Source organism: Melanerpes formicivorus, unplaced genomic scaffold, assembly GCF_026170545.1.
Source record: "Melanerpes formicivorus ecotype bairdi unplaced genomic scaffold, bMelFor1.0.p_v2 SCAF_101, whole genome shotgun sequence".
NCBI classification, from domain to species: Eukaryota; Metazoa; Chordata; class Aves; order Piciformes; family Picidae; genus Melanerpes; species Melanerpes formicivorus.
Window position 1 is genome coordinate 655,702 of NW_027142453.1, and position 26,126 is coordinate 681,827.

The window sequence follows — 26,126 nt, forward strand, 5'->3', positions numbered from 1 at the left end:
GTGTGGTTATGACTTGTGCTGCTAAGGAGGCCCAGCATAGGAGGAGTTCCCTTGATGCCAATTTTCAGAAGAGATGGTGAGGGTGGCTGACCACCTGCAGACTACTAAAAATGACAGAATTCTGGAGTCTAGGTAATAGAATGTAAGAGTCAGTAAGGGAATATCATGCTTCACATTTAGAATAGAATAAGCCAGGTTGGAAGAGACCTTCAAGATCATCACGTCCAACCTATCATCCAACACCACCTAATCAACTAAATCATGCAACGAAGCACCCTGTCAAGTCTCCTCCTGAACACCTCCAGTGATGGCGATTCCCCCTCCTCCCCAGGCAGCCCATTCCAATGGGCAATCACTCTCTCTGTGTAGAACTTCCTCCTGACCTCCAGCCTGAACTTCCTCTGGCGCAGCCTGAGACTGTGTCCTCTTGTTCTGGTGCTGGCTGCCTGGGAGAAGAGACCAACCTCTGCCTGTTTACAACCCCCCTTCAGGTAGTTGCAGAGAGCAATAAGGTCACCCCTGAGTCTTCTCCTCTCTAGGCTAAGCAACCCCAGCTCCCTCAGTCTCTCCTCATAGGGCTTGTGTTTCAAGCCCCTCACCAACTTCATTGCCCTTCTCTGGACACGTTCCAGCAAGTCAATCTCCTTCCTGAACTGAGGGGCCCAGAACTGGACACAGTACTCGAGGTGTGGCCTACATTTGTCAGTGATTTGAAGGAGTCTGATTTCACCAAGCAAATACACTTGTTGCCTTTTTTTTTCCCCCCCAAGGGATTTGTGAATGTCATAGCGAAGGGCTCATAAAGCAGGATTCCATGGAGTCGTGATGGTTGTTTATTTACTCAGGACTTAAAAGTTCCCATATGAATAAAAACTTTAGAGTTAAGTCTCACTGGTATTTTTCTGGGTTTTTTTCTTCATTGCCTCTGATTATATTTAACAGAGCAAGCAATGAACTGCAAGAAGAGTTAAGTTGTGCTCAATGACTCATGGCACAAGAAGGCCACCTGAAAACATGCAGAATATTCTGGATTAAGTTGAACCTTGGCAAGTAAACTTGTTTACATATTAATTTTAGGCTTGGAAATCCTGGTTTAGTGTAGACCTAGCACAATCTATAAGCTGGATTGCTCCTAAGACTTGAGACTTTGAGGTGGTTTTGAAGTTCTGTTCAAACCATTTCTCTGTACAGTAGTCAAAAGCTGGTGAATCCTGAGTAAAGAAATACATTATGCCAAGTACACTACAAGTCTCTGTGCTGCTGCTTTCCCTGAGCCCCTCTTCTCTCTTCCTCTGAGTCTACTCAGATGATGAATGCAAGTATGAAATTACCTTCTTGAAGGAGAAAGAATCACTCACACATGCAGAATCACCAAGGTTGAAAGAGACCTCACTGTAACAGAAGACTCTGAAATGATGAAGCGGTGACTTACCTATTTTCCAGCTGTCATGCTAGTTTTAACTGTGGTAGGGATGGTGGTTGTAAAGTAGCAGGCTCCAAATAAAGTTCTTAAGAAAATGGTAGTTATTCTGTGGAACCATTTGCTGCAAGATGGAGCAGCTGTTACAAATTGTAGGCACTTTGTGGGGGGAAAAGGCCTTTACTTTCTGTGTGTGTGAAGGTAGCACCCTTTGTCTTGGAGGATTGGGGAGACACAGATAAGTGGAAGCTGAGAAAGTAATACTGATTGGCTTACTCATAAGCCTCTCCTTATGCACCTAACACTTGTATCTTACCTGTTGTGGCTTGTACCAGGTGGGCCTGAGCCAGAATCACTGAAATCCTTTATGGAAGACTGACATGAAGTTCAAGTCTTCCCTTGGTAGTTGCCTTGAACTTATCTTAGTATCAGTCAGGGTTGGAAGGGACCACAAGGATCATCTAGTTCCAACCCCGCTGCCATGGGCAGGGACACCCCACACTACATTAGGCTGGCCACAGCCTCAGCCAGCCTGGGCTTAAACACCTCCAGGGACAGGGCCTCAACTACCTCCCTGGACAACCCATTCCAGGGCTTCACCACTCTCATGGGGAAGAACTTCCTCCTCACCTCCAGCCTGAATCTCCCCACCTCCAGCTTCATTCCATTCCCCCTAGTCCTGTCACTGCCTGACATCCTGAGAAGTCCTTCCCCAGCCTTCCTGTAGGCCCCCTTCAGATACTGGAAGGCCACAATGAGGTCACCTGGGAGCCTTCTCTTCTCCAGACTGAACAGCCCCAACTCCTTCAGTCTGTCCTCACAGGAGAGGTGCTCCAGCCCTCTGCTCATCCTCGTGGCCCTTCTCTGGACACGTTCCAGCACCTCCAGATCCTTCTTGGAATAGGGGCTCCAGAACTGGACACAGTACTCCAGGTGGGGTCTCACCAGGGCTGAGTAGAGGGGGAGGATCACCTCCCTTGACCTGCTGGCCACACTTCTCCTGATGCAGCCCAGGATCTGATTGGCTTTGGGGGCTGCAAGTGCACACTGAGAGCTCCTGTTGAGCTTTTTGTCCACCAGCACCCCCAAGTCTCTCTCCTCAGGGCTGCTTTCCAGCCAGTCACTGCCCAGCCTGGATTTGTGCCTGGGATTGCCTCCACCCAGATGCAGGACCCTGCCCTTGGTCTTATTGAACCTCATGAGGTTGGCTTGTGCCCACCTCTCCAGCCTTGCTCTAAGATACTTAAATGAAAGGGCAACTTTTTTAAAAGCTTGAAGATTTATGTGTCTGTGTACCAAGTATCACAGAACAGTGCTGGTACCAGAAGCTTCCTCTCCTGAACTGTTCACAGATGCCATTCCACTAGCTTACAGAGCACTGTCTTTGAGTTCTTACTAGGCAAATTGTAATTTCACCTCAGATGTGGCAATACCCCCAGGTCCTTTCCTGCTGGGCTGCTTTCCAGGGACTCTTCTCTTTGCCTGTAGCATTGTGTGGGGATTGTCATGACCAAAGTGCAGGATCAAGCCCTTGACCTTGTTGAATCTTACACCACTGGCCTTAATGCATTGATCCAGCCTGTCCAAATCCCTGTGTAAAGTTTCTCTACCTTCAAGCAGATCAACATTCCTGCTTAGCTTGGTGTCATCTGCAAAATCACTGAGGGTGCACTCAATCCCCTTATCCAGATCATTGATAAAGGTATCAGACAGAACAAGCTCTAGTACTGAGCTGTTATGAATATGAGCCATGATCTATTAATAAAAGGCTAATGTGATATTAATAAAATTATGTATTAATATGAAAAAATGCCCAGAAATGTAGTGATAGGTATGGTGTACAGCTGTGGTGTAGTTACAATGGATGTGTACAGTATATAGGCACGAGTAACATTTTAAACACCATTAAGTGAACTGGGAAAATATAACTGGGAAAGAGAATCTGCCTCCTCTCCACTGGGAGGAGACTGCGCAGGGACCTTGCCAAAACAGCAAGATTAAGACAGAACTTTATACCAAGAGGCTTTACAGGGATAACCAATTACTCAAAATACTACTTCTTTGGAATTCTCTCTGGGGCTGCAATGTAGTATAGGTTACACAGAGCAATGGGAATTCCACCCACATAAAGGGGTGCTGCTGCTGTATGTTAGCCAGTAAAGAGCTACTGTGGCACTCTGGGGTGCTGGTGGCTGACAGGGTTGTCTCACTGTCCCCAGGGCCTGGCTGCATGACAGCAGGTGGCTCTTGAAGCTTCCCAGGGTTCCCAGACTGGCTGGGGTTTTCAGGCTCTTGGACAATAGCCTGTTTCTCTTGGTGCTTTGCTGCGAGATGTGCATTTGAGAAGCAGGTGCTTAGGCTGGAAGTCACACCGCTGCAGGGGGACGGTTCTTGGGGTCTTGGCTCACCCAGGCTTTGTCCTTTCTGGACAGCAAGACCTCCTGTCTGCTCCTGGGCTGACTATGGTTTCAGTGCAGCTTATGCAAAGGGGCTTGCATCTTTCCAGCTGTGACCGTTTGAGGCTGGCCTGGCCTTTCCCCCAGCCCTATGACACCAGCTAAACTGAAGCACAGCAAAGTTTGAGTTACAAGGCTGGTGGTTTGCCTTCCCAGATCTAAGGCAAGGCACCTTGCTTACAATTTGGCTTTGCTTTTTATTGCTTTTATCATTTACCCCAGGATCAATTTTGCCAATTGGCAACCAGTGCAGTGGGATTTTGGCAAGCTGTGACCATATTATGTGAAGACATAAACTTAGTCTAGGTGAAGCATGGGCAGTGTGTGTGTGTGTTGACCAGACTTTCTGATGCTTAGGTTCTTTGTCTTTTTCCCATTCAGGGGAGAAGGGGGATCAAGCCTGGACATGCCAGGACTTGTTCTGGGTTTCTTGGGCCTGTTTGGCCCTACCACCACATGAACCCTGAGGAACACGTCTACTGACTGGCTGCTGACTGAATTTAACTCTGTCACATTTCTTTGGGCTTAACCATCCTGCCACTTTTATATCCATTGTAGGGTGTGCTTGTCCAAGCTATGAGCATCTGGTTTCTCCAGGACAGTGTAAGAAACAGTGTCAAAAGTTTTACAGAAGTCCAAGTAAATTACATCTCTGGCCTTTCCCTCATCCACTAAGCAGGCCACCTTGTGATAGAAGGGCATCAGGTTAGTCAGGCAAGACCTCATTGTCATAAACCTATGCTGCCTGGACCTTGACCACCAGGTTCTACTGTGTATGTCATGTAATGGTACTCAAGATTATTTGTTCTTGATATGTTTTGTGTATTCTGTAGGTTTGAATTTAACTGGGAAAAGCTCATTGAAGGAAAGCATATTTTTGGGTTCAGAGAATCATGACAGTGAAAGCTTAGGTGTTTCTGTGACAATTTGTACTTTTGAGTTGTCATTGTGGTCTGATTTAGCCTGGTTGTTCATTGCCATATCCCCAGGCCTGGGGAAGAACTGTGTGGCCTCTCCATTTTGAGAACTGAAGCAAGCAAGGCTGGGGCTGGGCTGTCTTCCTCAACATTTCATTTTGACTGGTGAGGTTAACCACTCTTATTAGTGGAGAGGAGGGCTGGTGGCTGCACATGCAAAATACCAGTAGGGTTTGGGAGAAACAGTGTCAAGCTGTGCCAGGGGAAGTTTAGACTCAAGGTGAGGAGAAAGTTCTTCACTGAGAGAGATGTTTGACATTGGAATGTGCTGCCCAGGGAGGTGGTAGAGTCACTGTCCCTGGAGGGGTTCAAGAGGGGATTGGACGTGGCACTTGGTGCCATGGTTTAGTCATGAGGTCTGTGGTGACAGGTTGGACTTGATGATCTTTGAGGTCTCTTCCAACCTTGGTGATTCTGTGATACTGTCCTGGGACTAGAAATGTAAGATGCTATGAGAGTGGGAAGGCAGTAATGAACAACTTCCTTAGCCTGTGTGAGCTGAAGCTGCTTCCAGCTGATACTCTTTTGTGTTCTCTCAAATGACCTGAAATCAGTGGGGAGGGAGGATTGTTGTTTGGGGAAACCTCATGCAAAGGTATGTAGTCTTTCTGAGCCTGGATGATCTCGTAATGCTTTCCTTTCCTGTATCAGTAATGCCAAGTATCCAAATACTTCATGATAGAGGGACCATTTCCAACACAGATGCTGAACTATTTTGGAGCTTAATTGCATATCACTCAAGCAAGATCGTGTGAGACCTTGCTATCAGACTGCTGAATAATGTGGTAATTATTATTTACTAGCATAGGAACAGCATATACTGAGTTCTGCCTGAAATTTTACTAAGGTTCTTGCATAACTAATTTGCTCAGCTGCTGTGAAGAAACCTAGATTATCTGTTAGATGCAGATGGCCTTGGTTTAGAGATGTGCAGTAAAACAAGGAAGACTTCAGAAGATCCAAATCTTCAATGCCAGTGAAGAACAGTGACATTGTGATAATATTCTTCTGTAGATTGTACCTGGTTTGGGTCAGAAATGTGTATTGATATGAACAGCACCTGAATACATGCCAGGTAACTCCCAGGACAAGCTGCTGCTGAGAATCACAATCAGTGGTGACTTTTCAGTGTTGGTTTTATTATTGAACTTGACTGCCATTATGGCTTGGGCAGATTTCCAGCACAACTGGCTGTTGGCTTTCTTTCCATAGGGCTTGGTGTATAAACCCTGCTCTTTTTACTAGGCTCAGATGTTCCACATTTAGTTCTTGAGTTTCTTCCTTATCCAGCACCCCTATCAGCATGACACAGTAGATACTGCTTTAAAAATTAAACATGTAAGCACTGAGAACCTAGGATTCATCTAACTAATTTTAATCTTAGGTGTTGCACCCAAATCTTGGCAATGAGAGAAGATAGTTCTTGGCAAGAATAAAACTGTCAAGTGCTAAGAGGTCTCAAAGCAGGGTTCTATGGAAGTACAGGAAACTTAAACAAATTACATTCTTCTAATAAAGCTTTAAGCTGTTGGTTTTTTAACCACTTAGGGTTAAATCAGTTGAAATGCTTTTTCTTATTGGTGCTTCTGATGGTCCAGCATATTTCTCAAGAGGCTGCCTATTGATGTGCAGGCCTGTATTAAACCATTTATTTAGAATAAACCAAACCAGGTTGGAAGAGACCTTCAGGATCATCGCATCCAACCCACCTAAAGAACTAACCCATGGCACCAAGCACCCCATCAAGTCTTCTCCTGTACACCTCCAATGATGGTGACTCCACCACCTTCCCAGGCAGCCCATTCCAATGGGCAATCACTCTCTCTGTGTAGAACTTCTTCCTAACATCCAACCTGAACCTCCCCTGGTGCAGCCTGAGACTGTGTCCTCTTGTTCTGGTGCTGGTTGCCTGGGAGAAGAGACCAACCTCTGCCTGTCTACAACCCCCCTTCAGGTAGTTGTAGAGAGTGATAAGGTCACCCCTGAGTCTCCTCCTCAATCCCAGCTCACTCAGTCTTTCCTCACAGGGCTGTGTTCCAAACCCCTCACCAACTTTGTTGCCCTTCTCTGGACTCATTCCAGCTAGTCAACATCCTTCCTAAACTGAGAGGCCCAGAACTGGACACAGGACTCGAGGTGTGACCTAACCAGTGCAGTGTACAGGGGCAGAATGACCTCCCTGCTCCTGCTGGCCACACTGTTCCTGATGCAGGCCAGGATGCCATTGGCCCTCTTGGCTGCCTGGGCACACTGCAGGCTCATGTTCAGCCTACCATCAACCAGCACCCCCAGGTCCCTCTCTGCCTGGCTGCTCTCCGGCCACTCTGACCCCAGCCTGTAGCACTGCATGGGGTTGTTGTGGCCAATGTGCAGAACCTGGCACTTGGATGTGTTCAATCTCCTGCCCTTGGACTCTGCCCATCTGTCCAGCCTGTTGAGTTCCCTCTGCAGAGCCTCTCTACCCTCCAGCAGATCAACTCCTGCCCTCAGCTTGGTTTTGTCAGCATTTACCATCACTCTCTGGGCTCGGCCCTCCAGCCAGTTCCAAACCCATTGCAGTGTGCTCCTGTCCAAGCCATTGGCTGACAGCTTGGCCAGGAGTTTGCTATGGGGGACGGTGTCAGAGGCCTTGCTGAGGTCCAGGTAGACCACATCCACCAGGTGGGTCATATGATCATAGAAGGAGATCAGGTTGGTCAGGCCAATAGAGCATGGGCCGTACAGGCAGGATGTGAGAATACTGTTGAATTGCTGTTAGTCCTTTGGAATTATTTTGAGAAGTAGTTTTTGAGAGACAACAAAACTGACTTCCAAATTGCGGTATTGTTACTGAAGAAAATTGCATGTTGAATCATAGAATAGTTTGAATTGGAAAGGACCTTTAAAAGTCATGTAGTCCAACACCACTCTTAGAGGTGTTCTTCTTAGAGAAGTTCTATACAGAAAGAGTGATTGCCCATTGGAATGGGCTGCCCAAGGAGGTGGTGGAGTTGCTGTCATTGGAGGTGTTCAGGAGGAGACTTGATGGGGTGCTTGGTGCCATGGTTTAGTTGTTTGGGTGGGTTGGATTGGTTGATGGGTTGGACACAATGATCTTGAAGGTCTCTTCCAACCTGGTTTGGTTTATTCTAAATAAAGGTAGGGATATCTTTAATTACATCAGGTTGCCCAGAGTCTTTTCCAGCCTGACCTTGAATGTTTTCAGGAACAGGGCATCTACTACCTCCCTGGGCAACTTGTGCCACTGTATCACCACCCACAAAGTTCTTCCTTCTATCTAGCCTACATCTACCCTTGCTTAGTTTAAAGTCATTGCTACTTGTCCTTTGACAGCAGGCCCTGCTGGAATGTCTGTCCTCATCTTTCTTGTAAGCCCTTTTTACACATGCTCAGTGTCTCAGTTGGTTTGAACTTCATTGTTGCAGGTCTGTTGTAGTCCTACACCCTCTTAAACAACTTATGCTATTGAGGTTGATCAAGGAAGCGTGGTTGCTGTGCATAACACTACTGTTTGGTTTGATGTGACACTCTATGTATTTGGCTTTTGCATGTGAGTGGTTTATGAAATACTGTCATGTCACTTGTGTACATTCATGGGTACTGGGGACAGCTAGTGATGAAGGGAGTTTGCTGCAACTGCAGTCTCTTTGTGCAGCCAGCAGAGATTTTTTTTTTTTTGGTTAGATACCCTCTCAGAAGTGAGTGTTCATGTCTGAGTGCTTATAATGAGCCATGGCTTCTCTGCCATGAAATTGCCCATCTGTGTATTAAATTGTGTATTCAGTATGTGAAAATCATAGCTGTCTTCTCAATACCAGACTTCTTTGAAGTGACATGCTTTGTCTAGGGAGACAGTCTGTGGCAGTGTGGCTTTACTAACCTTGCTATGCGTGATGCTGCAAATAGTTAAACTCAATTTACATATAAATGGCATAGAGGGCATTCTGGTTTATAAGTGATGTTAGCAAATCATTCCTATCCATGGCTCTGATATTTAGCAATGGAAGGGACCTTTGTCTCTTCTAAAAAAAAAAGCAGGCATGGTACAAAAGTGAATTAGAATTTGTGAATGGCAGTTCTCTCAGTAGAGGCACCACAGCATTGTAATAGAGGATTCAAGTCTCCTTTTGCTCTTTGTGTATTTTTACAGTTATGTCCTAGGTGCTATGCTTGTTTCTTCTGTGTTAGAAGGCACCTGGTACTTAATTGAAAGTGCACAAAATGATGTCTAGTTTAATTTTATGGCAAGGTCTACAAGTAGATTATATCATGGATTTAGTGTTGCAAAAGGAAACAGTGTCATTGAGTGCACCCTCAGCAAGTTTGCTGATGACACCAAGCTGTGTGGTGCAGAAGACATGCTGGAGGGAAGAGAGGCCATCCAGAGGGACCTGGACAGGCTGGAGAGGTGGGCACAAGCCAAACTCAGGAGGTTCAACAAGAGCAAGGGCAGGTTCCTGCATCTGGGTGGAGGCAATCCCAGGCAAAAATGCAGGCTGGGCAGGGACTGCCTGGAAAGCAGCCCTGAGGAGAGAGACTTGGGGGTGCTGGTGGACAAAAAGCTCAACAGGAGCTCTCAGTGTGCACTTGCAGCCCAGAAAGCCAATCAGATGCTGGGCTGCATCAGGAGAAGTGTGGCCAGCGGGGCAAGGGAGGTGATTCTCCCCCTCTACTCAGCTTTGGGGAGACCCCACCTGGAGTACTGCCTCCAGTTCTGGAGCCCCTATTACGAGAGGGATCTGGAGGTGCTGGAAGGTGTCCAGAGAAGGGCCAGGAGGATGATCAGAGGGCTGGAGCACCTCTCCTATGAGGACAGACTGAAGGAGTTGGGGCTGTTCAGTCTGGAGAAGAGAAGGCTCCCAGGTGACCTATTTGTAGCCTTCCAGTATCTGAAGGGGGCCTACAGGTAGGCTGGGGAGGGACTTCTCAGGATCTCAGGCAGTGATAGGACTAGGGGGAATGGAATGAAGCTGGAGGTGGGGAGATTCAGGCTGGAGGTGAGGAGGAAGTTCTTCCCCATGAGAGTGGTGAAGCCCTGGAATGAGTTGTCCAGGGAGGTGGTTGAGGCCCTGTCCCTGGAGGTGTTTAAGCCCAGGCTGGATGAGGCTGTGGCCAGCCTGATGTAGTGTGGGGTGTCCCTGCCCATGGCAGAGGGGTTGGAACGAGATGATTCTTGTGGTCCCTTCCAACCCTGACTGATACTATGATACTCCTATGATGACATGTTTGCCAGAGGAGGTAACATCCTGCCAGGAAGCTGGTAGTAGAGGGTCATCTAGTATAAGATCTAGTTCCAACTGCCCTGCCATTGGTGGTGATGCCTCTACTAGACCAGCTTACTCAAGATCCCATCCAACCTGACTGAATGCTTCCAGGGTTGAAGCCCTCACAACTTCTCTGGGCCTCCCCAGCCTCATATGGAAGAACTTCCTCCTAATGTCTAATCTAAACCTAATTTCTTCCCATTTGAAGCTATTAACTGAGGATGTGCTTGATCTTCTTGTCCAGGTCCTTGCTAAAGAGCACAGACCCAAATACTGAGCCCTGGAAACATGCTGCCAAATTTTGTACTGATTCATTGTTTCTGTAGACAGCCTTAATTAGTATCTACCATATGGGCAAGAAATGATGTGTTGGGTTTTGATCTCACCTCTTTATTGACATTTATTGCTGATTGTCTGTCAGCAAGCCAAGCAACTTCCATGTTGAACTTTTGCTTCTCTTGGTGTAGAGCATTAGCTTCTCTCTTTCATCCATCTGTTGGCCTTTGGAAAATGTTTCCTTCTTTGTCCTCCAAAAAGTCTCATATGTCTATAATTATAGGTAAGCTCAGTTCTTATTCTAGGCCTGAGACTGAACTCTTAAGATAAAAATGTCAGAACAAGTATAGTAGATAGGATTTTTCTCAAGTAGTTACTCTATTTTAAGTGCACAGTTGACTTGAATAGCTTCTGCTCTGTGGTTAAGTGTTGCTGCATATTTGGAGTTTCACTTCAGTTCACAGGGGTTGCAGAATCATGGGTGAATGTGCACGATTCAGTTACTGCTTTAGCTGTACCTGAATAAATTTAGAAAGCTGGCCTGGTTTTGGCTGGGCTTATTTTCCTCCTAGAATTTGGTCTGCTACTCCTTTTCTTTTCTTGTCTTTAGGATGAGAATGATCTTTAACACTTTGTTTTGGTTGTTGCTGCTAAGGGGTGCTTGTTCTAAGTCAATGACTCTTCAGCTGCTCTTAAGGCCCTGCTGGTGGAGGCCAAAGGTACACAAGAAGTTGGGAGGGGACATAGGAAGGACAGCTGACCCAAACAAGTCAAAGGGATATTCCATACCATGTGATGTCATGCCCAGTATGAAAACTGTGAGGGATTGGCTGGGCATGGGTCAGTGGGTGGTGAACAATTGTATTGTGCATTGCTTGGTTTGTTTATTCCATAGTTTTGGTTCTCCCTTCCTTTTCTGTGCTATTAAAGTGTTTTTATCTTGACTCAAGGGTTTTGCCTTTTTCTTTCCCCTCCTCAACTGTTCTTCCCCATCCCATTTGGTCAAGAGAGCAAGCAAGTGGCTGTGGGGTGTGTAATTGATAGCTGGTGTTAAGTCATGACACAAGCATATATGAAGCATTGCTGGCATTTCCTTATGGAGTGTTTTAAAGTTACTTATAGAATAGACCAGGTTGGAAGTGACCTTCAAGATCATTACGTCCAACCTATCCTCCAACACCACCTAATCAACTAAACCATCTATGTTAAGAAAGACAACAAAACCATCAAACAAAAAAACCCCAATCAGAAAAGCCTTCCCCTAGAGGAAACTTTCAAATATAGCTGCAACCTGGGCTATTTCAGAGGAAGATGTGGAAACTAGTCCTCAGTTTAAAATTCTCTGTGCTTTTCGCTGCTGTTCTTCAAAGGTTAATTGCCACAGTGTTAACTGTTTGATTCTGGTAAGAGCTCCCTGGCTGTCTTGCCAGAAGTCAGCCAGGTGGAGCAACTTGATCTAACAGCAAGGTTTGCTGTCCTTTGGAGATCACCTAAATCACCCACAAAACAAAGGTTTCCACTCTAAATTCTGTGATTTAGTCTCTACTTAATCATGGTTAACTGCAAGTGTCTCGGGTTTCAGGCAGCAAGGACATAAAAACAGTCTGCAGCTAAGCCTCTTCCCACTGACCCTTACTTTGGAGGACCCTTGTTTTGGCACCTTGTCTAATTATCCACAAGTGAGCACAGGCATGTTTTTTGCACTGCTTGTACCCACAGAGACAAGGTAATGATGTATTGTGACTGCAAAGGACTGCAAAACACCGCCTTCACTCGACACAGATTTTAACCCCTGTCCTGGAAGGCTGATGGAATGAAAGTGATCTGTAAGAGACAGTTGAAGTACTCAAACACATAACTGAAATTACATACTCCTGAGAGCAACTATTGAAATTACAAGAGGACAATATACCTGGTTAACTGAAAATGCTCTCAAGTTAAGCTGATGTGGGGGGTTTGGTTTTTTTTCCTTTCAAGTTAAGAAGTTTAAATGACCTTAAGTTGCCTTTGTGGTTACTGACACAAGCATGCCTTTAACTGACCTTCTTTTACAGTGCCCAACTGTAGTGATCAGTAATTGATTGTAAATTGTGAAGACCTTATGAATTTATTCATGTCAGGTAATATCTTCTTTAAAAGAACAAAAGGGACATAGGTTCTTAAGAGTTTCTTAAGTTTTGGTTGTCTGGGGCTTCCCCCCAGCTTTGTGTTTCCATAGTTGAACAGTATTGTTTGCCATTTTCTCTAGGGGTTAAATAAATGGTGCCCTAAATAAAGCTAGAAGTAGCCCTTAGCTGTACTACTCCAGCTAGAAACTGGGTGTTTTTTAATACCCAGTTCATAGTATCAGTCAGGGTTGGAAAGGACCACAAGGATCATCTAGTTCCAACCCCCCTGCCATGGGCAGGGACACCCCACACTAGATCAGGCTGGCCAGAGCCTCATCCAGCCTGCTCTTAAACACCTCCAGGGACAGGGCCTCGACCACCTCCCTGGACAACCCATTCCAGGGCTTCACCACTCATGGTGAAGAACTTCCTCCTCACCTCCAGCCTGAATCTCCCCACCTCCACCTTCATTCCATTCCCCCTAGTCCTGTCACTACCTGACATCCTGAGAAGTCCCTCCCCAGCCTTCCTGTAAGCCCCCTTCAGATTCTGGAAGGCCACAATGAGGTCACCTGGGAGCCTTCTCTTCTGCAGACTGAACAGCCCCAACTCCTTCAGTCTGTCCTCATAGGAGAGGTGCTCCATCCCTCTGATCATCTTCATCCAGTTAAATTCTCCCTCTTCAAATATCCATGTAGAGTTGTTTTGAGGTTACAGTAGGTCTTTCCTACTTCATGGTTTCTCTGTCCCTCCCAAAACTCTACATGGGCAAGAAGGAAAGCTTTCTGTCTGAGGTTCTTACTTGAAGGTCACTAGGCCATGGAAAAGGAATGCTGAAAAATGTAACTTTGCAAAGAGTTAAGCCTTGAAAAAGTTCTGTTGAGCCAAGCTTTGCACCTTGGCTCTCTATCTTCAGAGTTTCTGAGCTGAAGTAGACATTGCTACTTGCCTTTCCTATTTCTGTTGAGAAGGAATTACTGACTTGTTACAACAGGACTCTGAGGTAGAGCGTTGGCTGCATGTAAATGAGGGCAGATACTGTTCTGAATGATGAAGGTGGCACTGTAATGTGAGTAATCATATTCACCTAGAGCTCATTAGTGATCTGAGTACTATACCTTACTGAAAGAACTGCTCTACTTGCAAGACTATGTTGAGGCACTCTGGGCTTACCTACATTTCAACGATTGTATTCCATCTTTTTTTCTCTCCAGAAATGCTACGAACAGAAACAGTACAAAAATGGACTCAAGTTCTGCAAGATGATCCTCTCTAACCCCAAATTTGCTGAGCATGGAGGTAACTGCAGACTCAAAAGATTGTATTTGCTTTTTTTTCCCCCCTCCTGTCATTAGCTTAAGTGTGTGATCAGTCTATCCCATACTGTTAAGAAAGGAAGGAGCCTTTGTCTCAGTATGATTCAGTCCTAATAGCTGAGCAATTACTCTAGATTTTCAGTCTTTGTGCATGCAGATCAAATTCCCACCCTAACTCAGTCAAAAACTCCAGTGTGGTAGGATGCTGAAGACAAAAATACATGGTGGAAGCACACTTGCAGTGAAGCTTCCAAGCAGGATGCCTTTCTGGGTCAGAATGCTTATGTGATGATGGTTTATATTCCTGTTTAATAGCATCTCCAACCTTTTTTTCCCCCTTTACTGTTAATGTGAAGATTTTTTGCCAATGTATTAAAAATTTTGGGGTTTTTTTTGGTGAAATTCATACACTCAAATTTTGTGCTGCCTACCAAATTGTCACTTAAAAGGAGGGAAGTCAAGTGAAATGTTGTTGCAGCTAAGACTTGAAGACGGAATCAGGAGACCCTGTTCTGATAGATAGTGTGGGAAGCAGGACAGCAAACTGTTGCTTGTGTTTACATCTGTCAAAACTTAATCCTCCATAAGATACTTTGTCTTTACTGCATTGTAGTTTCTGTTGCATGGTTGAGCTCATCTTTCTGACAGTGATATTTATCTTGTCTGTCTCCTGTTGAAGCTACATAACACTGAATGTTCACATACTGTGTCCTATTTGACACTGCCAGCTGTTGACAAAATGTTCAACTTACACTTCTCATCCTTCCTTCTGTCTGCTGTTAGTTCCCTAAAGACAAAAATACAGTTCTTGTTGCTTCAGATGTGGAGTGACTTGTCCTGCTGTGACCTAATGCATTTGTCTGCTAGCACTTATGGGGTTGTTTTTTTAAGGTATTGGTGTACATCTGTCTTTTCTGCTCTGGCTAGCTCAAACTTTTCCAGGACAGCTAGCTGACTTGGCAGTCCACATACTACTTGGGCTCTGAGCCAATAATGGCTTTCAAACTTCAGAGCAAAGCCTGGAGCAAACAGTCTGAAGCAGAACTAAGCTAATGGTCTGATGTGAAGCTGCACTGATGTCACATAGAGCTTCAGAGACAAAGAACTGAGAAAACTTTAGGAGGAGGTGGCAAAGAGATGGATGGCTGTGGCTGGACAGTTATCTTCCTGATATGTGAACACAGGAGTAGCTTGCCCTCCTTCCTATAGTGGGGATATTATTTTTCAGGCTTCTTAATATTGGCAAGGTATCATTGTAACTTTCTCTGGGCTTACAGCATAGAGGTAGAACAAATAAGCAAACCAAAAACCAACACCAAACCAGCCACAAAACCCCCTTCTGTTTCTCTTTTTGGTCATCATTCTTTTTAGGTGTGCTACTGCAGAAAAGGGCCTTAAACAGGTCTCTCAGTGAAACTTTCAGCTGCTGTTCCAGCTGGTACTGAGATGATGAACTGTTGCCATTAATACTGGGGAAAAGGTTGCAATTGGAAGAAAATCAGATTGTCCTGGTAGGGACCCTGACTAAGTGGTCTCTTGTTTAGGGGGGAAAAGGTCTAGAACAGCTACAGCTTTCAGTCAGTGCATGCATTACATGTAACCTGTTTCCCACAGTGTCACCTGAAGAGTGAGGGAGGAGGGGAAGCAGTATCATACCATTATATCATGACATGGTGAGGCCATTCCCATGACTGGAATGTAGGGATAGATGGGTATAAGCCTTTTAGGAAGGATAGGCAGGGAAGGAGAGGAGGAGGTGTTTCCCTCTATGTCAATAACCAGCTGTAATCAGTGGAGCTCCACCTGGGGAGGGATGATGAGCTGGTTGAGAGTGTATGGGTTAAAATTAGAGGCAAGACAGGGGAAGGAGGTATTGCTGGGGGGATCTCCTACAGGCCACCTGACCAGCAGAACCAAGCAGATGAGGCCCTCCACAGGCAAATAGAGGCAGCTTCCAGGTCACAAGCCCTGGTCCTCATGGGTGATTTCAACCACCTGGACATCTGCTGGAGGGACAACACAGCAAGGCACCAGCAATTCAGGATGTTCCTGGACTGCATAGAAGACAACTTCCTCCTCCAAATGGTAGAGGAACCAACAAGAAATGGTGCTATGCTGGACCTTGTTCTCACCAACAGGGAAGGGCTGGTAAGGAATGTGAGGCTCAGAGATGGCCTTGGCTGCAGTGACCATGAAGCAGTTGAATTGAATCTCCTCAGGGCAATCAGGAGGAAGTAATCCAAGCTCACGACCCTAGACTTTAGGCGTGCAGATTTTGATCGCTTCAGGGATCTGCTAGCCAAAGTGTCGTGGGACAAAGCCCTGGAGGGAAGAGGGACCCAGGACAGCTGGGCAGTATTCAAGGACTACCTCCTCTCTGTCCAGGAGCTCTGTATACCAACAAAGAGAAAAGCAGGAGAGAATGCTAGGAGGCCTGCCTGGATGGGCAAGGAGCTACTGGACACACTATTACTTAAAAGGAAACTCTACAGGAAGTGGAGGGAAGGACAGGTAGAACAGGGGGGAGATAAGGAAGCTGCCCCAGCAGCAAGAGTCCTGAGTAGGAAAGCCAAAGCAGAGTTCGAATTGAATCTAGCCAGGGAGATTAAAGGGAACACTAAGAACTTCTACAGGTATATTAATGGGAAGAAGACGACTAGGGAAGGTGTGGGCCCCCTCAGAAAGGAAAATGGTGACATGGTCACAAGTGATGAGGAAAGGGCTGAGGGGGCTAGGTGGAATAGAATGAAGCTGGAGGTGGGGAGATTCAGGCTGGAGGTGAGGAGGAAGTTCTTCCCCATGAGAGTGGTGAAGCCCTGGAATGGGTTGTCCAGGGAGGTGGTTGAGGCACCGTCCCTGGAGGTGTTTAAGAACAGGCTGGATGAGGCTGTGGCCAGCCTGATCTAGTGTGGGGTGTCCCTGCCCATGGCAGGGGGGCTTGGAACTAGATGATCCTTGTGGTCCCTTCCAACCCTGGCTGATACTATGATATTTCTACTTAAAATGTTACTCCTTTGAGAAGGTTGCTTACCCCTGAATTACTGTAGCAGGAAATATTCTCCTCTTAACTAATACTTTATAGGCAACCTATAATAGAGGTGCTGACTGTGACAGGTCTGTGTTTTTGTAGTGTAGCACAACCTAACAAATCTCATTTTCTTCTGCTTACCTGGGACTTTTAATGCAAACAGTGACAAGATCTCTAAAAATGGTTTTATCTTATTGCTAATTCCCTTAAAGACAGTCAGATGGCTTTTGTAAGTAAATTATGTTGTCTGTTAGTAACTTCTGCATGATTCTCTGCAGTGGCCTTTAAGACCAATGTTAGGAAAAGGAATGCTTCCATTTAACTGTTTTCAGCTCTGCAAGCTTGCTCTCCTGAGCTGATTTATTGCTTGATGGGGAGCTTGACTTTGTAACCACTCCAAAGAATATTCTGCAGTGTGAAACTGGCATAAGGGAAGTGAGAAATGTATGTGTGTGCTGTCTCTTACAGAAACACTTGCCATGAAAGGACTGACCTTGAACTGCTTAGGGAAGAAGGAAGAAGCCTATGAATTTGTTCGTAAAGGACTTCGTAATGACGTGAAGAGCCATGTCTGTATCCTTTGTGAAACAAGACCTGATCTTTGTGCTGGGAGTTCCCACTCCTATGTGTATGATTTAGTTGCTGCATCAGTGCCTGCTATGTAGCACATAAACAGGGCCTACATTGAAAAAAAAGGAAATGAGGTGTGTATAGTGCATATCAATTGATAACCAAATACCTGGCATAAGGTTTTGTTTTCCTTTGTATGATTTTGCAGAGCCCTTAAGAAAAGTGCCTTTTATGTTTGTCTCTTAGCTTGTGCCCAGGCTGGAGAGGTGGGCACAAGCCAACCTCATGAAGTTCAATAAGAGCAAGTGCAGGGTCCTGCATCTGGGTCGAGGCAATCCCAGGCACAAATGCAGGCTGGGCAGTGAGTGGCTGGAAAGCAGCCCTGAGGAGAGAGACTTGGGGGTGCTGGTGGAGGAGAAGCTCAACAGGAGCTCTCAGTGTGCACTTGCAGCCCAGAAAGCCAATCAGATCCTGGGCTGCATCAGGAGAAGTGTGGCTAGCAGGTCGAGGGAGGTGATCCTCCCCCTCTACTCAGCCCTGGTGAGACCCCACCTGGAGTACTGTGTCCAGTTCTGGAGCCCCTATTTCAAGAGGGATGTGGAGGTGCTGGAAGGTGTCCAGAGAAGGGCCACGAGGATGATCAGAGGGCTGGAGCACCTCTCCTATGAGGACAGACTGAAGGAGTTGGGGCTGTTCAGTGTGGAGAAGAGAAGGCTCCCACGTGACCTCATTGTGGCCTTCCAGTATCTGAAGGGGGCCTACAGGCAGGCTGGGGAGGGACTTCTCAGGCTCTCAGGTAGTGATAGGACTAGGGGGAATGGAATGAAGCTGGAGGTGGGGAGATTCAGGCTGGGGGTGAGGAGGAAGTTCTTCCCCATGAGAGTGGTGAAACCCTGGAATGGGTTGTCCAGGGAGGTGGTTGAGGCCCCATCCCTGGAGGTGTTTAAGCCCAGGCTGGATGAGGCTGTGGCCAGCCTGCTCTAGTGTGGGGTGTCCCTGGCCATGGCAGGGGGGTTGGAACTAGATGATCCTTGTGGTCCCTTCCAACCCTGAATGATACTATGACACTATGAATAGACCCTCTAATGTATGCTTTCTGCAGAGAATAAGTATGGCTTGTAAAATCTGCCCTTTTCTAAAGCTTGCTGCTTTCTTAAAAGGGCATACAAAACTCCATCTAGATGTGCTCTAAATAGCTGGTTTGCTCTTAGATTTTTAGATGATGATTTAAGTGTTCTGGCTTGAGTACTGCTACTCTGTTTTAAGCCTGTCTTCCAGAAGTTTATACCTGTGCAGTGCTTAACCCAGAAGTTTATACCTGTGCAATACTTACCAACCCAGGAGCTTTGGGAGCTGCTATGTTTTGTTTCAGCTACAGGCAGGAGGCCATTTCAGATTTACACAAAATACCTGACTTGTTCTGTGTGCCTTTGCAAACTCCCTGTTAAGCGTGGTTTGAGGTTGTGATATTAAAGAGAAAAAAATCCTCCTTCATTGTCACAGGAAACACTTCTTGATGGCCACCTAGTTAAGACAAAGGGATGGCTGTTTACACCATTCCTCTATTAAATATCCTGGGAGCTTGAGGTTGACCTAAGTGTATGTAAGATACCTGAGTTAATAGAGGTATTAGATAGAACAATCAAAGATAATTAGTACCCTCTTGGTCTTGTAAGCTGAGCTCCTAAGGAATACCAAAGCAACTTTCATCTGTGTAAAAAATCTTACACTGTTAAGTTGGAGAGCAAAAGAATCTGTGAGTTTGGGGGGGATTCTGATTCCAAAACAATTCCAGAGTGGCCTTTATCAGCATTGCTAATTCTTGTCTTCAATTAACGCTGGCTCTTCAAACTGTCTGGAAGACAGATACTGGAGGAAGCTGTGCTTTTTTGGATCTAACCTGTGAGTTGAATGTTAAAGGGACCTCCTTTCTGGACACAGATAAGTTTGATAATAAAAAACCCAACATTTTTGATGGCTTTTTATCACTGTTTTACTGACTACCAGAATTTACACTAAGACTAAAACAGGTTTTGTGTCCTGCGTTTGGAGGAGTTGTCAACTGGTGTGAATCTGATTAGGCACAGATGTTGGTTTTAAGCTGCATCCATAGAACTAGCTTTGACAAAGCAAGAAGTTCCAACTTTTTGTGTTGAAGTGTATTGTTACAACTCTGCAGGGAATCTCTCAATTTGGCTGTGCAGAACTTACTTCTCCAGTAAGCCTAAGCTAGCTGATACTGAATTCCAGAGTAGCCAGTAGATCATGCTTGCCATAGTAATTTCACTTGCCATCACTTAGTAAAGGCTAGAGAAATGGCAAACTTACTGTTGCCACATTTTAGGATCACCTAAGATAAACCAAACCAGGTTGGAAGAGACCTTCAAGATTGTGTCCAACCCATCAACCAATCCAACCCACCTAAACAACTAACCCATGGCACCAAGCACTCCATCAAGTCTCCTCCTGAACACCTCCAGTGATGGCGACTCCACCACCTCCTTGGGCAGCCCATTCCAATGGGCAATCACTCTCTCTGTACAGAACTTCTTCCTAACATCCAATCTGAACCTCCCCTGGTGCAGCCTGAGACTATCCTCTTGTTGTGGTGCTGGCTGCCTGGGAGAAGAGACAATCATCCCAGAGATGATGGATAGAATAGATAGAATAGAATAAACCAGGTTGGAAGAGACCTTCAAGATCATCCTGTCCAACCTGTCATCCGGCACCACCCAACCAACTAAACCATGCAACCAAGCACCTTATCAAGTCTCCTCCTGAACACCTCCAGTGACGGCGACTCCACCACCTCCCTGGGCGGCCCATTCCAATGGGCAATCACTTTCTCTGTGTAAAATGTTAAGTCACTACCCAAATACCAACTAGAATAGAATAAACCAGGTTGGAAGAGACCTTCAAGATCATCATGTCCAACCTATTATCCAACACCACCTAATCAACTAAACCATGCAACCAAGCACCCTATCAAGTCTCCTCTTTGTTTCTGATTGGACTCGATCTTTGAGGTCTCTTCCAACCTTGGTGATACTGTGGTGTTTGAGCTCCAGTATCTGGAGAGGAAGGATGTTGACTTGCTGGAACGAGTCCAGAGAAGGGCAACAAAGTTGGTGAGGGGTTTGAAACACAAGCCCTATGAGGAGAGACTGAGGGAGCTGGGGTTGCTTAGCCTGGAGAAGAGGAGGCTCAGGGGTGACCTTATTACTCTCTACAACTACCTGAAGGGGGGTTGTAGACAGGCAGAGGTTGGTCTCTTCTCCCAGGCAGCCAGCACCAGAACAAGAGGACACAGTCTCAGGCTGCACCAGGGGAGGTTCAGGCAGGATATTAGGAAGTTCTATACTGAGAGAGTGATTGCCCATTGGAATGGGCTGCCTGGGGAGGTGGTGGAGTCACCATCACTGGAGGTGTTCAGAAGGTGACTTGATGGAGTGCTTGGTGCCGTGGGTTAGTTGTTTAGGTGGGTTGGATTGGTTGATGGGTTGGACACGATGATCTTGAAGGTCTCTTCCAACCTGGTTTATTCTATGTAATTCTATGTGTGAGCTCCAGCATCTGGAGAGAGTGGAGACTAGGAGAAAATGTTTTGACAATTGAGTAACAGATCTGAGGCTTGAGGTTTTCAATAGCGCTCCTTTCAATATCCTTTGCAGGAGCTTGTGCCTGGGTGTGAAGTTCTGATGCAAGCCTGAAAGCCTCTTGAGCTCTGAATATCAGTTTGTATTGCAGTTATGGGGGGGGGTATAAATGTGGCTTAAGAGAAGATTGTTTTTTAATAGATGATATTTTGCTGCTTCTTTGGAAGCATTTAATACTTTAAGCAGTAACATCTGGCTGCAGCGGTTTAACACATTTGGGTGTTGATCTTCAAGGGGGTTATCAAGCTCTTTGGCCTGTTACACAAAGGCATTGCAGTGACTTTGTGAAAACTGTGAGTGTAACTTCCTTAATGTACCTCAGGTTGGCATGTCTATGGTCTTTTACAACGTTCTGATAAGAAATACGATGAAGCCATCAAGTGTTACCGGAATGCACTCAAACTGGATAAAGATAATCTGCAGATACTGAGGGATCTCTCTCTGTTGCAGATTCAGATGAGGGATTTAGAAGGATATAGAGTAAGTATTCTCCTTGCATTCTCACTTACTGCCTTTTGTATTGCCTTTGTATTCCATTATGAAGCCTTCTATTGGTAGTCATTCTGTTGCTACTTGCTTTTGCTCTTTAGAAAGTGGTTCAAGCTTTTAGAATGGAATAAAATTAACCAGGTTGGAAAAGACCTTTGAGATCATCAAGTAAGATGTAAGAGATGTTAGAGTAAGCCTCTTCCTCACTGAGCGAGTCATTCGTCATTGGAATGTGCTGCCCAGGGAGGTGGTTGAGTCACTGTCCCTGGAGGCGTTCAAGAGGAGATTGGACGTAGCACTTGGTGCCACGGTCTAGTCATGAGGTCTGTGTTCATAGGTTGGACTCAATGATCCTCGAGGTCCTTTCCAACCTTAGTTATATTGTGATACTGTGATAAAAGCCCAGATCTTAATAGGATATCCCATACTTGATATTTGCATGTGATAACAAGTGTTTAGCCCTGAACTAGCAGTTAGAGTGGAAGGGACAGTTTCTCATAGCTCTTCAGCCCTAGCATCTCCAGACTTCCCCAGTAATAGAATAGAATTAGCCAGGTTGGAAAAGACCTTCAAGATCATCAAGTCCAACCTATCACTCAACACTATCTTGTCAATTAAACCCTGGCACCAAGTGTCTCCTCCTAAACATCTGCAGTAATGGTGACTCTACCACCTCCCTGGGCAGCACATTCCAATGGCCATTCACTCTTTCTGGGGAGAGCTTCTTCCTAACACCCAGCCTAAACCTCCCCTGAAGCAGCTTGAGACTGTGTCCTCTTATTCTGGTGCTGGTTGCCTGGGAGAAGAGACCAACCCCCACCTGGCTACAACCTTCTTTCAGGTAGTTGTAGACAGCAATAAGGTCTCCTCTCAGCCTTCTCTTCTCCAGGCTAAGCAGCCCCAGCTCCCTCAGCCTCTCCTCACAGGGCTGTGCTCAAGGACTCTCCCCAGCCTCGTTGCCCTTCTCTGGACACATTCAAGTGTTTCAATGTCCTTCTTAAACTGAGAGGCCCAGAACTGGACACAGGACTCAAGGTGTGGCCTAACCAGTGCTGAGTCCAGGGGCAGAATGACCTCCCTGCTCCTGCTGGCCACACTATTTTGTTAAGGAGAGTGTGAAAATGCAGAGCAGAGCTCCAGGTAATGTTTGGAACAGAACTGGAAGTACACTTGTGATTGGACTTGGATCACCTTGTAAAACTAGTGCTCAATGAAGGTAAGGATAACACTTAGTTTAGCAAGTGAAGTAGTGCTTACTGTGCTATTGTGAAGTACTGCAGATGGTGTTTCCCACAAAACACACCTTCAGCATATGCATGGGATGCACTGTTTGAGTGTGTGGGAAACTTGCCACATGGACTCCAGTACTGATTTTATCATAAATCCTTAGAGTTTGTTTGAAGATGTTCATGTTAGTGACTTGAAAATGGCTAAACTGATTGGTTGTGAAAGGGATAAGTCCTGCTCCTCTTCCAACTCCTATTATGTGTGAAGTAGAGGAGTGCATTATGGGCTTCAGCATTACTTGATACCCTTCACTAAGGACATTGCATTTCCTAATGCAAGAAAAGGGAGTAACTGACTTAGTTATGTGATTTGGCTCCAAAAGGGTGTTTCAGAAGTACTGCAGCAGCATGAGTACTTTGTACCTGGCTGTGATGAGGGTTGGTACTGCTCTTACAGTGGCAGTGAGCTCATGCTTTCTAATGGGAACCCCATTCTGAGATTGCAGAGCTGTGTTTCTGTGTCCCAACAAATTTTATGCTCTGAGCCATGGCTTCCTGTCATGGGTTCAGCTGAGAGAGCTCGTTTTCCCAAGAGACTGGGAGGGAACACAGCCAGGATAGCTGACCTGAACTAACCAAGGGGATGTTTGATGCCATAAGATGTCATGCCCAGTATATAATTGGGGAAGCTGGCTGTCAGGAAACAGGGTTCAAGGCTTGGGAGCAGGCTTGGGTTCTGGGTGGTGAGCAATTGTTGTTATTACTACATCTCTCCTTGTGTTGTCCTGTTAACTGTCTTTATCTCAACCCATGAGCTTTTATATTTGCCCTCTGTTTTTCTTGCCTGTCCCACTGTGAGGAGGAGGGGAGGAGTGAGCCACGTGGTGCTCAGTTGCTGCCTGAACCTAAACCATGAGAATCCTAGGTTTAGAATTTAGCCCCCAGATTCAGGAGAGGGGAGTGTGCTGCTTCTCCCCATGATTATGAGAGTTCTAAACAATTGACTGGAGCTTTTAAAAGATCATTAAAAACATGAGCAGTATTGGTGACCCACCTGGTGGATGTGGGGAGGCCTGTGGATGTGGTCTACCTGGACCTCAGCAAGGCCTTTGACACTGTCCCCCATAGCAAACTCCTGGCCAAGCTGTCAGCCCATGGCTTGGACAGCAGCACTCTGAGATGGGTTAGGAACTGGCTGGAGGCTGAGCCCAGAGAGTGGTGGTGAATGGTGCTACACCCAGCTGGCAGCCAGGCACTAGTGGTGTGCCCCAGGGATCAGTGGTGGGCCCTGTGCTCTTTAACATCTTTATTGATGATCTGGATGAGGGCATTGAGTCCATCATCAGTAAATTTGCTGACGACACCAAGCTGGGGACAGGAGTTGATCTGCTGGAGAGTAGAGAGGCTCTGCAGAGGGACCTGGACAGGCTGGACAGATGGGCAGAGTCCAAGGGCAGGAGATTGAACACATCCAAGTGCCAGGTTCTGCACACTGGCCACAACAACCCCATGCAGTGCTACAGGCTGGGGTCAGAGTGGCTGGAGAGCAGCCAGGCAGAGAGGGACCTGGGGGTGCTGGTTGATGGTAGGCTGAACATGATCCTGCAGTGTGCCCAGGCAGCCACGAGGGCCAATGGCATCCTGGCCTGCATCAGGAAGAGTGTGGCCAGCAGGAGCAGGGAGGTCATTCTGCCCCTGTACACTGCACTGGTTAGGCTACACCTTGGGTCCTGTGTCCAGTTCTGGGCTCCTCAGTTTAGGAAGGAGGTTGACTTGCTGGAACAAGTCCAGAGAAGGGCAACAAAGTTGGTGAGGGGTTTGGAACACAAGCCCTATGAGGAGAGGCTGAGGGAGCTGGGGTTGCTTAGCCTGGAGAAGAGGAGACTCAGGGGTGACCTTATTGCTATCTACAACTACCTGAAGGGAGGTTGTAGACAGGCAGAGGTTGGTCTCTTCTCCCAGGCAACCAGCACCCGAACAAGAGGACACAGTCTCAGGCTGCACCAGGGGAGGTTCAGGTTGGATATTAGGAAGAAGTTCTGTACAGAGAGAGTGATTGCCCATTGGAATGGGCTGCCTGGGGAGGTGGTGGAGTCACCATCATTGGAGGTGTTCAGGAGGAGACTTGATGGGGTGCTTGGTGCCATGGGTTAGTTATTTAGGTGGGTTGGATTGGTTGGACTTGATGATCTTGAAGGTCTCTTCCAACCTGGTTTATTCTATGTAATTCTATGTAAATCATGATAAAGGTGTAGTGCCTCTTTTAACATCTCTCCTGAAATTGCTTTTCTTTCACTGAAGGAGACAAGGTACCAGCTGCTTCAGCTGCGCCCCACACAACGGGCTTCCTGGATTGGATATGCCATTGCATACCACTTACTGAAAGACTATGATATGGCCTTAAAACTGCTTGAAGAGTTCAGGAAAACCCAGCAGGTAAGACTTCCTCTTCTGGAAAGAGAAGAATGTCCTAGTAACAAGCAGAATCTGAGGAAATCATTCATTGTCCAGGGAGGTGGTTGGGGCCCCATCCCTGGAGGTGTTTAAGCCCAAGCTGGATGAGGCTGTGGCCAGCCTGATGTAGTGTGGGGTGTCCCTGGCCATGGCAGGGGGGTTGGAACTAGATGATCCTTGTGGTCCCTTCCAACCCTGACTGATACTATGATACTATGATTGTGATTAAGAACTAATGAGGAATGTTAAGAACAAGGAGGAAATTTTTGTTGCACTTTTTGCTTTGAGCTTTCCAGCAGCTGAACAGCTGATGCTGATTTTACAGGAATACTTATTTCACAGTAGACTAACAATTGAGGATGTAAGGCTAGTCTGAGGTGGAATAGCTGAGTAGCTTCATGTTTGTGAGGCTTGTAGCTAAAGGAAACCTGTGATGATCCTTTACAGTAGGTAAAACTTCAGAAATGACTTGATGTTAGACATGCTCATTTGCCCTTTATCCCACTGCAGCTGAAATACCATGACATCTCTATAGAGAATGTGAATAGAAACTTTCATTTCTTTGTATACAGTTGTATATTACACACAGGATCAGTGTGTAGTGTGAAAGTAACATGAAAGCACAGCTGGAAATTCTTTAAGGAGGTGTGCTGGTACTGAAGCTTGGGAGTAAACCAAGTGGTAGAATGCTAAAATCATGGAATATGACTTTGAGAGAGACCATTCCATTGTTCTGCTGTTGATAAGGCAGAACTATGAGGTCTGGATCAACAGAGTGGATACATGGGTTATTCTGTAGTGTGGAAAGAAAAATGGTATTGGAAGACTTCATCTTGGGAGGTGTGCTGGAAGTATAATGTGCTGATACTAAGGTAACACCTGAGCT

The 26,126-nt window shown here is 46.1% G+C and overlaps 1 protein-coding gene across 5 annotated transcripts in view; it reads left to right on the plus strand.

Moving 5' to 3' along the window:
• Positions 1-26,126, plus strand: part of NAA16 (N-alpha-acetyltransferase 16, NatA auxiliary subunit) — a 109,417-nt gene that overhangs the window by 28,080 nt on the left and 55,211 nt on the right. For all 5 annotated transcript variants that reach the window (XR_010990847.1, XM_068166508.1, XM_068166509.1 and 2 more), the window contains exons 2-5: positions 13,716-13,800; positions 17,314-17,418; positions 21,394-21,551; positions 25,088-25,222. Coding sequence is in view for 4 of the 5 variants with exons in the window: in XM_068166509.1 (XP_068022610.1) it covers positions 13,716-13,800; positions 17,314-17,418; positions 21,394-21,551; positions 25,088-25,222 (483 nt within the window). In the remaining variant the exon portion in view is untranslated. The remainder of the gene's footprint in view (positions 1-13,715; positions 13,801-17,313; positions 17,419-21,393; positions 21,552-25,087; positions 25,223-26,126) is intronic.